This window comes from Nicotiana tomentosiformis, chromosome 10 (genome assembly GCF_000390325.3).
Source record: "Nicotiana tomentosiformis chromosome 10, ASM39032v3, whole genome shotgun sequence".
Classification (NCBI taxonomy): Eukaryota; Viridiplantae; Streptophyta; class Magnoliopsida; order Solanales; family Solanaceae; genus Nicotiana; species Nicotiana tomentosiformis.
In genome coordinates this window covers 14,961,315-14,975,883 of record NC_090821.1, presented here as the reverse complement: position 1 = coordinate 14,975,883, position 14,569 = coordinate 14,961,315, and the positions used below count along the sequence as shown (strand labels likewise).

The 14,569-nt window shown below is 40.7% G+C and overlaps 1 protein-coding gene across 1 annotated transcript; it reads left to right on the top strand.

Moving 5' to 3' along the window:
* Positions 1–3,868: 3,868 nt before the first annotated feature.
* LOC138899797 (uncharacterized) lies at positions 3,869–4,384 on the top strand. Its single transcript, XM_070186491.1, has 2 exons — positions 3,869–4,036; positions 4,154–4,384. Exons 1-2 carry the CDS (start codon positions 3,869–3,871, stop codon positions 4,382–4,384), a joined length of 399 nt encoding a protein of 132 aa, XP_070042592.1.
* The last annotated feature ends 10,185 nt before the right edge of the window (positions 4,385–14,569 follow it).

The following is a 14,569-nucleotide window of genomic DNA, read 5'->3' as shown; positions in this document are numbered from 1 at the left end:
ACAGTTGTATCCTATAACCTCTAAAAACTCGCACTGATTATTTATATAGTTTAGTTCTTGTGCTAGTTTCTTTACTTTTGTTTATAGAACCTTTAAATTCCATGTCTTCCTTCACTTATATGATCACTTAGCTTAATTATAATTCAATAATCCACATAGTGTAAACTTTGGTCGGGACCCACAGTTGTGGACCTCGAAGAGTGCCTAACACCTTCTCTTTGAGGTAATTTGAGCCCTTACCCATCTTTGGTAACACGGACTGGTTAAAATAGAGTTATTTGCAAATAGGTGCCCTAACGCACCTTAAAAATCGTTAGGTGGCGACTCTTCTCTTTTAAACACCTATTTAAAAGAGTTGTCACATGTCGAAACCCGCTTTCGCGAGAAAATGGGGCGCGACAGCATGGCGACTCTGCTGGGGATTTACACTTCGGCTCTTACCATGATGAAGTTGACTTATGTGGATTAATGGATTATTTGATGATATTTACATCCCCTCCTTATCTCCCTTACTTGCTTAAATTGTTGTGACATGTACATTCCCTCCCTTATTTCCCCTCATTTGTTTAAATTACTATGACATGTACATCCCCTCTCCATTTCCTTCATCTTGTTTAAGACTGCTATATCATGTTTCTCCCGTCCCTATCTCCCTGTTTGCTTCATTTAATTACGTTCTCGCACATTTTCATGAGTTAAACTGACTTCTCTCTTTTGTCTTTTCTTTTTTTTTCTTTCTCCTGTTTATATTATTTACAATTTTCACGCACTTTCATCATGTAAATATTTGGCAACGTGTTACTATTTTGCATAAAGCATGCTTCCACATCATACTCCACCCGTGCCTATTATCAACATAGCGGCACTTGATGAGTGTCCGCGCTTTCCTAACAAAACACCCTTTTAAACCGGAAAGGCTTATTTGCGGTAGACTAATCGATCAGCGGTGTAGTCGACGGTGCCGTGCCTTTCCCTCTCATGTTTTCCACTTGAGAGTACCAGTCTAGACCTTTCTAGAAATCACGCTCCGATTTGAAATGTGCATGCATCATGCTAAACCTAGTACGGATTGAGACATCATTGATGTAACAGCCCGTTTAGATGAACCTTGTCCAAAGTCCAACAGGATTTCCGTAATCCCAAAGGACACCATCATATTATATGCATTACTTGGAGAAAACGTGTCAACATGTTAATCATTATTGCATATAATATGGAGGGGGAAAAGGGCTAACTTTTATTTGTTTGCAGAAAATGAAGCACGAAATACCCAGGTTCGGTATGGTCTAGAATATCCCGCCTCTGCTAATTGACTGGTGGAATGACCTTGCGCCCTGTGACAAAAATCATATGAGGAGGATATTGGGTAACTTTCCATCTTTGCTAAACATTCAACCAAATAGGGAACTGATCGAGGATGCTACCATGTTCTAGGATGAGAAGATAGCCGGTTTCCAATTTGGCGATATAGAAATCACTCCTCTCCTATAAGAAATAGGGTGTTTCGCCAAGTTACCAGGGAATAGTCCAGGACTATTGGTGCCAGAAAATCGCACTCCACGCGGTTTCCTGAAAATGCTGGGTTTTAAGAAGAATGATGAACTGGTCTATATGAAGAAATCATACATCCCCTTTGAACTTCTCTATGAGCGTTATGGGCATAGCAAATCATATCGCCTTCATCATGAGGAGCTAGCCATTACCTCTTTGGGATAGGTACGCCGCCGGGTATATGTTTTCATAGTGTGTTTCTCGGGTTTGTTGATCTTTCTGATGCAAGGGGGCAGAATTCATACTCGCTTAGCCATGGTCTCCAGGACCTTAATGGAGGGTATCGAGGGGGAAAAGTACACTATCATCCCGATGATCTTAGCTAAGATGTACCGTGCTCTGGATCGGTGCAAGCATGGGTCCGAACACTTTGAGGGTTGTAATCTCTTGCTACAAGTTTGGCTTCTAAAACACTTTCAGAGGGGAGAGTATTGCCATAAGCTCCTGCGAAGGCCACTAAATGACTACATAACCAGTCATCATCCAAAGAAGATGACGCTCATTCTAGATAGGTTTGCAAAGCCTGGAAATGTTGTAGGTTTGGTGCGTTTCTTCAGTAATCTGACAGACGAGCAAGTGCATTGGATGTTTGAATGGTTTCCTAGTAGTGAGTTCATCATCAGATCCAAAGGAACTACTCACTTAGTACTGATTGGGCTGCGAGGCATCTACTATTACGCTCTTATAAGAGTAATGATGCAAGCTGGGAGGAAACAAGTCATACCTCGAGTTTCCAATATGGTTCAGTATAAAGCAGATTTTAAAGGAGATGTCATCCTATTCAAGTTCGAAGCACAACACATGTGGAACCAAAAGATCATCGTGTAAGGAGAGACTATTGAGCCAGACAGGTATTATGCCGGTCATATGTACTACTATCTCTCATGGTTGTAGGACGACATAGCCGGGGATGTCAAACCGGGGGACAATCTGAAATATAGGATCATAGATGAGGTGGCTGAGGCACAGGTGAAGTATAAGAGGCTACGCAAAAGGGTGTTTGAAAAGGAAGCTAAGCATCTGGAATAACATAAAGTGAACATGGAGGTGATAAGAGAATGGAAGGAGATTGCCAATAAGTCAACAGAGAGGTTAGAATATCTAGAGCAAGGATTTATGGAACTAGAGGGGAAGATGAGAAAGAGGCTTTGGGATTGTAAAGGCATGGACGATGATGAAGGAGGGAAGCTGGCAAAGGCTTACTTGCTACTGGACATGCGCGATATGGGGAATGTGATTGATGGGTCAAAAGAGCCAAGCACGGAGAAGGTCCTTCAGAGACCAAGTAGACTAGGAGATAATGTCATTTACTATTTTCTAGATTAGATTAGATTTCGATGTAATAAGGCTTAATGCCATTAGTGACTTTATAATTCTTATTTTCGATTTAGTGAAAGATGAATTTGGCTTATTTTCGCATTAATGGAATGAAGCAAGCGTTGGTATGAATCTTCTCCAAATCTTTGTGTCGCTTAGGCCTACCTCGGGTACAATGTGTTCCCCAAATTAGGACGCAAATTATTACATGACCTTATGTAATGCATGGTTAAATATTGCAAACACTTTTTTACTTCGTCTTACTAACTTGGTTACCTTTTGCCTTTTACTTTTGATTACTCCCATTTCCAAAGGTTGGTTCGTGCATTCTGGCATCATCAGCTTATCACACCAGATCCAGAGGTCCTCCACCTCCTCTTCCACCTAGAGGCCGAAAGGAAAAGGCAAAGGGAAGATGGATGATCTAAGTGGTAACTGAAAAGACAATGCTACCATGGCAGAGAATGTTGAAACCTTGGATAGAAGAAGTACGCCAGGACAGAATGAATTGGTCTTACGTTTGGAACAGAAAATATTGGAGTTGCAGGGTGAGCTTGAGCAAGTCCGAAATCTAGAAAACGTCTCCCTTACTCTCAATGTCCCTGACATCAACCAGCAAAACACAACCACCTAGAACCAAATACCACCGAAAAACACCCAAAACCAAAATCCACCACCTATAGCTCCACAAACTCCTCTCGCAATGCACCAGTATCACAATCCCGCACCTCCTTAAAATATTAACCCACCACCAGTGCAAACCCCTCAGCAACACCACCATCACCCGACCCAGTATCCACAAACCACCACTTATCACACTCCTCAAAACGCACCATAACTTACCCTTAATCCCCTGCAAACTTCAATCAATGATCACCCATATACCTAAGTTCCAAGAACTCATCAAGGCAACTCGATATATGTGAAAATCTTACCCCATACCACGTAACAAACCTTATACATACCTGAGCCAACTGAGAAGGACCTGCTCATTCGAAACATGGAAGAAGAACTCAAGAAATTGATTGGGAGAGTTCAAAGTGTTGATAGAGGTAAGCGTGTTGAAGGTTTGAATTACGAAGACTTATGTATCCAACCGGATGTAGAACTGCCAGAAAGTTACAAACCTCCCAAGTTTGAGATGTTTGACGGCACCGGTGATCCTAAGGTACATCTGAGAACCAAATAGGACAAGCTTGTGGGAGTGGGTAAGAATGAATAAATCTACATGAAATTGTTCATGCAAAGTCTTACAGGAGATGTATTATCTTGGTATATCATCCAGAATCCAAAGAAGTCCGCAAATTGGGTGAGCATGGCATCGGATTTCATGGACACATTCAGGTTCATTATAGAGAATGCACCAGACATTTTCTATATCCAGAACCTCAAGAAGAAGCCGATAGAAACCTTCCGCGAGTACGCTACTCGTTGGAGATCAGAGGCCTCCAAGGTAAGGCCACCACTTGAAAAAGAACAAATGAACAAGTTCTTTGTTAGAGCTCAGGATCTGTAGTATTACGAAAGGTTAATGGTCAACGAGAATCACAAGTTCTCTGACATCATCAATTTAGGGGAAAGGATAGAAGAAGGAATCAAGAGAGGAATGGTGACCAATTTGGAAGCACTGCAAGCCACAAACAAAGCCTTGCAATCTGGGGGTATCTCGAAGAAGAAAGAAGTGGGTGCCGTGATGGTAGCCCAGGGCCTTAAGTCTCCTCTCACACACCAAACACCTCTACCCACATATCAACCCTCACCCCTGAAAATACCAATAACTTGCCACCACCTACCGTACATATAACACCCAACCTGCATATTACCATTCACCTCCACCTGCCCACCAAAACTACCCAAAGCCATGACCAAACTTTGACCGCAGAACTCCCAGACAATACACCCCAATCGCTGAAACCATAGCCAAACTGTATGAAAGACTAAAGACCGCTAGCTACGTCACCCTCATTCCTGTTGTTGTTATTGAGATTCCCAGTGGGTAAACCCCAACAAAACTTGTGCCTATCACTCAGGCATGAAGGAACATACCATTGAGGAATGCCACATATTAAAGGACAAGATTCAGATACTGATTAACATCAAAGTTATACAAGCAAAGGTAGCCGTGACAAATATCTGTAATAACCCTCTCCCTGATCATAGGGGTGAGGGAGTGAATGTGATAGAAACTGATGAGGAATGGGATCAGGAGGGATCCATCGGACGTATTCGAGAGGGGGATGCCCCTAAAACATCTCTTGTCACCCTCTCGCCGATTGTGGTACAAACACATACACTGTTTGAGGTCGAGGTAGCTACACCTTTCACTGTGATTGTAGATCCAACACCTTCTTATAAGTCTGATGTCGTCCCATGGGATTATGTAGTGGAGGCGAGAAGAAAAGGAAAAGCCAATATGGAAGATATAGGTGTTGCACAAGGTATGACCAGGACTGGCAGAGTTTATATGCCTGAGTATCTTGGAGGAACAAGCAAAGAAACTACATCTAAGCCACTAGTCGTTGAGACAGGCACCGATGATCTTTGGAGAAAGGTACAGGCAAGGGAATACTCCATTGTTGATCACCTGAACAAGAATCCCGCCCAGATATCCATTGTGTCGCTATTGCAAAATTCAGATGCGCACAAGAATGCCTTGATGAAAGTATTAAGTGAAGCTTATGTGCCAGCCGGTATCACTAGTGGGGAGATGGCTAACATGGTTGCATAGGTACTGGAGAGTCACAAAATTACTTTCCATGAAATGAGTTACCGCCAGAAGGGTTGATTCAAAACAAAGCGTTGCACATCATGTGCAATTAGAAGACAAGTTCATTGCCAGGGTCCTGATAGATGGAGGTTTAAGCCTGAACATATACCCGCTGACCACTCTGAAAAGACTAGGTAAAGGCCTACATGAGATACGGATGGGAAGAATGAATGTGAAAGCATTCGATGGATCTCAGAGAGCCACTATTGGAGAAATCAACCTTGATCTATAGATGGGCCTGACCTGGTTTGAGGTTGAATTCCAAGTGGTAGACATATCCACTACCTACAACTTGTTATTGGGATGATCATGGATATACGTAGTTGGGGCAGTCGCTTCTACTATGCACCAGGTTGTGAAGTTCGAATTCAATCATCAAGAGGTGATCATTCATGGAGATGGAAGCAACCCTATATACACCAACCATACCGTGCCAGTCATCAAAAACAGAAGGAAATTGGGAGGAGAAACATGCCACCTCATTGAGCGGGTAAACACAATTGAGAAGGATCGATGGTGGAGTAATAAGATAGAAAGCATATTGATATGGTTGGGATATGAACTAGGCAAGGGTCATGGCCGAAAGCTTCACGAAATCACAAAACCCATACGACCACAATATCATGGAACAACCTTTGGTCTCAGGTATGAATATACTGTACAAGAATATAAGGATTGGAAACTGACGTGGCGTATGGATTACTATTCTCTAGAACAACCCATACCACCGGTGCACTAGACATTCCGCCGGACTGATGTGATTTGGGGATCCAAGGAAGACGAGATTTTGGCCGGAATGAGAAAGCTATTTCTGGACGAGGAAAATATGGACTGCAGTGCAATTTTAGAGGAGGAGGAGGAGAAAGACCTTACCATTCAGACAGTGGTAGAAGGAGTCGTTCTCAAGAACTGGACTGCTGCATCATCCCAGGCTCGCCGAGTACCTGGGTAGCCTTGGCAGAATTAGCATGACTTATTTTTAAAATTGTTTTTTTGGGCATTTAAGACATTTTCAGTGCTTTGTTTTAAAATAATTACTCAAGCCATTGAGTCGTACTTGTTGACAATTTTAAGTTTTATTAATGCATTATTGCTTTTCGTTTATTTATTATTTTTCTACATTCTTTTCAGCATAATTATTACATATCCTGATGAACCTATGACTATGACATGTAATGAGATAATGCAACATAAGAAAAGTGATTCGGAAGATTTGGAAGATGATATAATACCTGAGGAAATTGTCAAAGAAGTAGAGAATTTTGAAAATAAACCAAAGTCCAATTTGGAGGAAACTGAGGCAGTTAACTTAGGAGATTCTGAAATGGTCAAGGAAACTTGCATAGGCATTCATCTATCACCGTCAAAGAAGGAAGAATACACCAGGTTTCTAAAAGAATATGAGGATATTTTTGCATGGCCATATGATGACATGACTGGGTTAAGCACATCCATAGTAGCTCACAAGCTACCTACCAACCCCATGTGTCCGCCGGTAAAGCAGAAGCTCAGGAAATTCAAGCCAGATATGAGTCTGAAGATAAAGGAAGAGGTTACCAAGAAAATCAAAGCCAAGGTCCTTCGAGTGGTTGAGTACCCAACATGGTTAGCCAACATTGTGTCGATTCCAAAGAATGATGGGAAAGTCAGAGTGTGCGTCGATTATCGAGATCTGAACAGAGCTAGAGCTAAGGATGACTTTCCATTGCCCAACATACACATATTGATCGGCAACTGTGCCAAGCATGAACTCCAATCCTTTGTAGATTGCTTCGCAGGATACCATCAGATTTGGATGGACGAAGAGGACGCCAAAAAAATAGCCTTTATCACGCCATGGGGGATATATTATTACAAAATGATGTCATTCGGTTTGAAGAATGCTAGGGCTACCTATATAAGGGCCATGATGACTCTTTTCCACATGATACATAAGGAAATAGAGGTGTACATGGACAATGTTATCATCAAATCTAAGAGAAGCTCGTCTCACATAGCAAACCTGAGGAAGTTCTTCGACCGGCTTCGGAAATACAATTTGAAGTTGAATCCTACAAAATGTGCTTTTGGAGTCCCTGCTGGGAAGTTGCTAGGCTTCATCATCAGCCACCATGGTATTGAGCGAGACCTGTCAAAAATCAAAGTTATTTAAGACTTGCCACCGCCAAAGAACAAGAATGATGTGATGAGTTTTCTGGGACGCCTAAATTATATCGGCCATTTTATAGCATAATCAATGGTGATATGTGAGCCGATCTTCAAGATGCTGAGGAAAGATGCTGAGACAAGTTGGACCAAAATGTCAGAAGGCTTTCAATAAAATCAAGGAGTACTTGTCTAAACTGCCCGTGTTGGTCCCGCCAGAGCCAGGAAGACCTCTATTGTTATATTTGTCCGTGTTGGATTGAGCTTTTGGTTGCGTTCTGTGGCAACATGATAAAATCGGGAGGAAAGAGCAGGTGATATATTATCTGAGTAAGAAATTCACACCTTACGAGGCCCGGTACTCTTTGCTGGAGCGCACCTGTTGTGCTTTGACATGGATAGCCCAGAAATTGAGATACTATTTTTGCGCGTACATTACATATCTTATATCAAGGATGCATCAACTGAAATACATCTTTCAGAAACCCATGCCTACGGGTAAGTTAGCAAAGTGGCAGATATTGCTAAGTGAGTTCGGCATCATCTTTGTGACTCAGTAGGTGGTCAAGGGGCAAAACATTGGTTGATCACTTGGCAGAAAACCCTATAGACGGTGAATACAAACCATTGAAAACGTATTTTCCCGATGAATAAGTGACGTTTGTAGGTGAAGATATTGCCAAAACATATGATAGTTGGAGGATGTTTTTCGACGGAGCCAAAAACTTTAAGGGAGTGGGCATAGGAGTTGTTTTGGTATTAGAAACCGGTCAACATTATCCGGTGTCCGCAAAGTACAGGTTACCATGAACCAACAATATGGCAGAATATGAGGCTTGCATCTTAGGACTCAGATTGGCATTGACATAAATGTTCAGGAGTTGCTAGTAATCGGAGATTCAGATCTATTGGTACACCAAGTACTGGGAGAATGGGCCACCAAGAACACTAAAATATTGACATACCTACATTATGTGCAAGATTTGATCAAAAGGTTCACAAAGATAAAATTCAAACATGTTCCAAGGATTTAGAATGCGTTTGCAGATGCATTGGGTACCTTGTCTTCCATGATTCAACATCCAGACAAGAATTTCATCGATCCTATACCGATTGAGATTCATAAACAGCCAGCTTATTGCGCTCATGTTGAAGAAGAGTTTGACGGTAATCCATGGTTTCACGATATCAAGGAGTATTTGGAGAAAGGAGAGTACCAAGAAAATGCCACACACACTCAGAAGCACACGCTTCGAAGATTGGCCAATCATTTCTTTCAGAGTGGAGGAATTCTATATTGAAGAATTCCTGATTTGGGATTGATGTGATGTGTCGATGCCAAGGAGGCATCTAGATTGCTTGAAGAAATACACACCGGAAATTGCAGAAATCACATGAACGGTTTCGTTCTGGCCAAGAAGATATTAAGGGCAGGATATTTCTGGATGACTATGGAGATGGAATGGATTAAGTATGTATAGAAGTGTCACCGATGCCAGGTCCATGATGATATGATACGAGTACCACCCAACAAACTCAATGCAGCAATTTTACCCTGGCCTTTCTCTGCCTGGGGCATGGATGTCATTGGACTAATTAAACCTGCTACTTCAAACGGACATAGGTTCATTTTGGTGGCTATAGATTACTTCACAAAATGGGTTGAAGCCATTTCCTATAAGGTTGTGACTAAGAAGGTCATAGCGGATTTTGTCCGAGATCGTATTGTCTGTCGATATGGAGTACTTGAGTCAATCATTACCGATAATACTGCCAATCTAAAAAATGATCTTATGAAAGCCATGGGTGAAACATTCAAGATCAAGCACTGGAATTCTACAGTATTCATGCCGCAGATGAATGGAGTCGTAGAAGCCACTAACAAAAACATCAAGAAGATATTAAGAAAGATGGTGGACAACTACAAGCAATGGCATGAGAAGCTACCATTTTCTTTGCTCGGGTACCGCACCACAGTTCGTACATCAACTGGAGCAACCCCCTATCTACTGGTCTACAATACTGAAGTAGTTATACCTGCCGAGGTGGAGATTCCTTCCATATGAATCATATAAGAGGCCGAGCTCAGCGATGCAGAATGGATACAGAGCTGGTATGAGCAACTGGATCTTATTGACGGTAAGAGGATGAATGCAGTATGTCACGGTCAACTCTACCAGAATAGAATGGCAAGGGCTTTAAACAAAAAGGTTAGATCGAGGCTATTCACACCGGGGCATTTAGTGTTGAAACGGATCTTCCCGCATCAGGACGAAGCAAAAGGGAAATTATCACCCAATTGGCAAGGCCCTTACATGGTTCACTGAGTACTGACAGGAGGAACACTTATACTTGCAGAGATGGATGGAAACATATGGCCAAAACCTATCAATTCAGACGCAGTCAAGAGATAGTATGTTTAAGATCATGTTTGCACTTTCTATTTGATGTAACTTGAACTACGCTTGATCTGATTCCCATTTAAGAGGGGATACGTAGGCAGCCCTGTGGGTTTGGTCACATCATAATAAAATCTTCATTCCCCTCTATGGTTAGAAATTGGGGCAAGATTTCGAGTTTGTCAATCTCATTATGTCAAGGATCGCCAAGAAGTGCATTGCCAGAAGTATGTATTTAAACTGGGGAATAATTTTTAGGAGGTTGAGGAGGTTGCAATGTCTCAAAGTGTGTCACAGTCTCCGATTCGACAAAATTATTTGTTTTATGCATCATCACGTATTTTGAACAACTGTATTTTCTTATAAATAATTTATCACAAATGCATATTTTTTGAAAAATTCATTTTTCGTAGTAGCCAGATGTTACCCAGGGTGACTCTAACAAGGCATCGAGAAAAGGAGTAGAGACGAAACGAAGAATCAAAGGCACGACCAACCTCCCCCCCCCCCCCCCAAAAAAACTCATGATTTTTCTTTGGATGCAGGCACAATGGACATAACAAGCACGTCTGTAGATATATACATACAATAAGGTCACTATCTTCACACCGATAAAAGTCGCCAAGCACAAACGCGTCAAGCTAAGGACCACTCTTCCCTCTTACATTTAATCGTTGTTTTTCCTACATAAGGCTAAACACTACCTTCTGTTGCATGAGACTAAGCATTGTCTCCATCATATTGCATATAAGGCTAAACATTGCCTTTCGTTGCATGAGACTAAGCACTGTCTCCATCGTATTGCATGAGGCTAAGCATTGCCTCTATTATTGCATAATGATATGCACTACCTTCCTTTGCATGAGACTAAACACTGTCTCCATCACATCGCCTAAGGCTAAACACTACCTTCTGTTGCATGAGACTAAGCACTGTCGCCATCGCATTGCATGAGGCTAAGCATTGCCTCCATTATTGCATAAGGCTAAGCACTGCCTTGTCTCGTTCTCGCATATAACTAAGCATCAGCTGTTCCCGCTATCAAACAATCGATATCTCTGTATCTTTGCATTTCATGGGCTGAAACATCGCCGCATTGTCCGAAGGTATTATAGTCTGAATGCATCATCCCCATAACCCGAATACACCATGCCTTCCGTTGTATGAGACTAAGCACTGTCTCCATCGCATTGTATGAGGCTAAGCATTGCCTCCATTATTGCATAAGGCTAAGCACTGCCTTCCCCTGCATGAGACTAAGCATTGTATCCATTATATTATACGAGGTTAAGAATTGCCTCTATTATTGCATAATGCTAAGCACTGCCTCCATTATTGCATAAGGCTAAGCACTGCCTTCCCCTGCATGAGACTAAGCATTGTCTCATATACATTATACGAGGCTAAACATTGCCTCCATTATTGCATAAGGTTAAGCACTGCCTTCCTCTGCATAGGTCTAAACACCACCCTTATCACATACAAGGCTAAGCGCTGCCTTGTCTCGTTCTCGCATACAACTAAGCATCAGTTTTTCCCGCTATCAAACGGTCGATATCTCCGCATCTTTGCATTTCATGGGCTGAAACATCGCCTCATTGTCTGAAGGTGTCATAGTCTCAATGCACCATCCTCATAGCCCAAAGACATCATGCCATGGCCTGAGGATCTCTCAAAACTGCACATCACTATTCAAAGGCGTCATAGTCTAGAGGCACCATCCTTATGGCCCGAGGACACCATTTCATGGCCTGCGAATCCCTTATCATACGCTTCATGGCCCAGAACGTCATGATCTAAGGACATCATCCTCATCGTCCCAAGACAACTCTCATCGTACAAGAGTCATATAAGCATTTTCTATAATTTTTCATAATTTTTAAGGCTTTAAAATTGATTTTCTTGAATTTAATTTATTCAAATATTTATTAATTACTCCTTCAAATTATTTTGTGATGACTTAATCATTAAAATTAATTATTTACACCCACATATATGCTTTATAACATTTTTACTTCATTTTATATAATTACATTTGTATTTTCGAGCTATTTATATAATTTTGCAATAATAGCCTACATTCTATACATAGCTACATTATTTGCATTGTTTAAACTAAAATAGCATTTTTATATTTTTATAATGCTAAGATATTATTTCCAATCACTTTAATGCATAAGTAATATTTTTATTATTTACTAATTATTTTTATAAATTATTTTAAATACATTTCGTATATGTAATTTTATAGCCCAAAACAAGACTAGTTTTGGACCAAATATGGCCCAAAACAGTTGGTCCACCCTAGCTCACCCTTTACCAGCCCAAAACCAAACAACCCTTTAATAACCTGGTCGGGACCCGACTGACCTGCCCTATCTCTCTCTTTAAAATCACAACCGTTGATCTTGAGAGATCAACGGCTCACAATCCTCTCCATTCTTTCTTTATATCTCCATACCCAACCATAATGCCCATTCTTCTAAGACAGCCACCACCAAATCCTTTCATCCTCTCTTCTTCTCTGAGAACCCTAGCCGCCGTTGCTTAGTTCCTTTCCGATTCTAACCCAGAAATGGAATCTACCTATGATATACTAACCTTATTAGTTTTCTCTCATTATTAGTCGTCCGTTTATGGTGTTACATAGGTACTTGCCTAATTTTGGCAAGTATCACTTCCTAGATCAGACTGGAATGACTCGAATCTTTGATTTTGGGCGTTATTTCGTCTATATACGCTCAACAAAGAGTGACTTGCACTCTTGGTTCAATTTTCAAATGAGTGAACCCTAATTAGGGTTTGAGACTCTCCATATCCTTTATTGATTTTGATTTGTATGTGATATTTTATTTTCTTATTTGTGCTTATTTGATCGTTTTCCACGTTTGTTCTTTCAATTTCTACCCCTATATAAACCCCCATTCCCGCTCCCCCTCTAAGTCTTAATGATTACTACAAGAATGACTATCACTTGACTATTGTTAACACTTCTATTATCCCTCATGTCGTCATTCTTCTATTCTTTTTGTACTCTTGGTTGTGGCCGGCTGAAAGCTAAGGCCATCGAAATTGGGTCTGATTACCTCTCTAGTGCGAGCACTGCTCGAAGCTCATTCGAAGCTCCTGTGAACTCTGACGCACTAGGAGTGTTAGGATTCCTGTTGCTGTTCTTATTTTGCTACTGGTATTTGGTGACTTTTTCATATTTGTCGTTAGATTTGCGAACTGGTAAGTGCTTAAGCTCTCTCTCAGCTATGTTTTTCCTGTTTGTGTTCGTGCTTCTGAATATCCCTGTTATATGGGCTTTCTAAGCCAATATGATATTATGCTAACCTTTTATTTGATTTTTTCACTTGTAATTCTTTATCTGTATTTGTATAAGTTAGCATGATTAGAAGATTTAACTTTTTGGGTTGTGACACTTGTTCGAAGTTATTGTGTTTATGAATGCTTAATCTCTCGCATTGACTATTTAACATTGTATCTTTATTTGAACACTTGCCCTGACACGCTAATGGATTACTGCCTGCCCAGAATTTGTTTTAATAATTTTAGAGCCCTTTATGTAGGCTTTTTTGTTGTCCTTGTCTATATAAATCGTATACTTTAACCAACATATTGTTTTAAGAATTGAAATATTGTGTCTAGCTAACTCTGTACTCTTTAGTATCGCCTAGGTTCCTAATACAATTAGTATTCTGCACTGTGCATGGTTTAAGTTCTGAAATCTGTCTGCTCTACTTGACCTTAAGTTGGCAATGTCTTCTACTATGATATTTTGAACTAGAGAACCTTTGTATTTTACTCAGCACAAATGAGATTCTTGTGAGCTGCTATAGATCATACCTATCTACTTGTTTACCATGTGTGATTGTCATCCTCACTTAGATTCATAGTTATAAAATACCTTTGGATTAATTCTGAACAATGCTTTACCCTAGACTCACTTTAGAAAGCTTAACATATGCATCTTGTGTGTGCCTACCCTGTTAACTTTAAATGGCATGTTCCTTCAACTCTCATGATGTTATGTATATCTAGCATGCTCTCACCTGCTTAGTGATTTAATTCATGTTATTAGTTTCCCATGTCCAAACTGCCGTGTTAAAATTAAGTCTATTGATTCTCCTAGTCATGTTCCTTGCTTAATCAAATCTGTCACTTTTTTGCTTCTGAAATACCCATGTGCTCGTGAATACTGCTAAATGTCTCTATGAGGTGTTGCTTTAGAACTGTCTAGTTGATTACCATATGGTCCATTAATTTATTTGGTCAAGTGGTCAATATTGTAATTATTGGGTTGGATATAAGTCCGTGTGTGACTTTGGTTATCCGATTAGACATACTCTCCTATTTTGGGAAGTGTTTGGATCTGGCCTGCTATTCG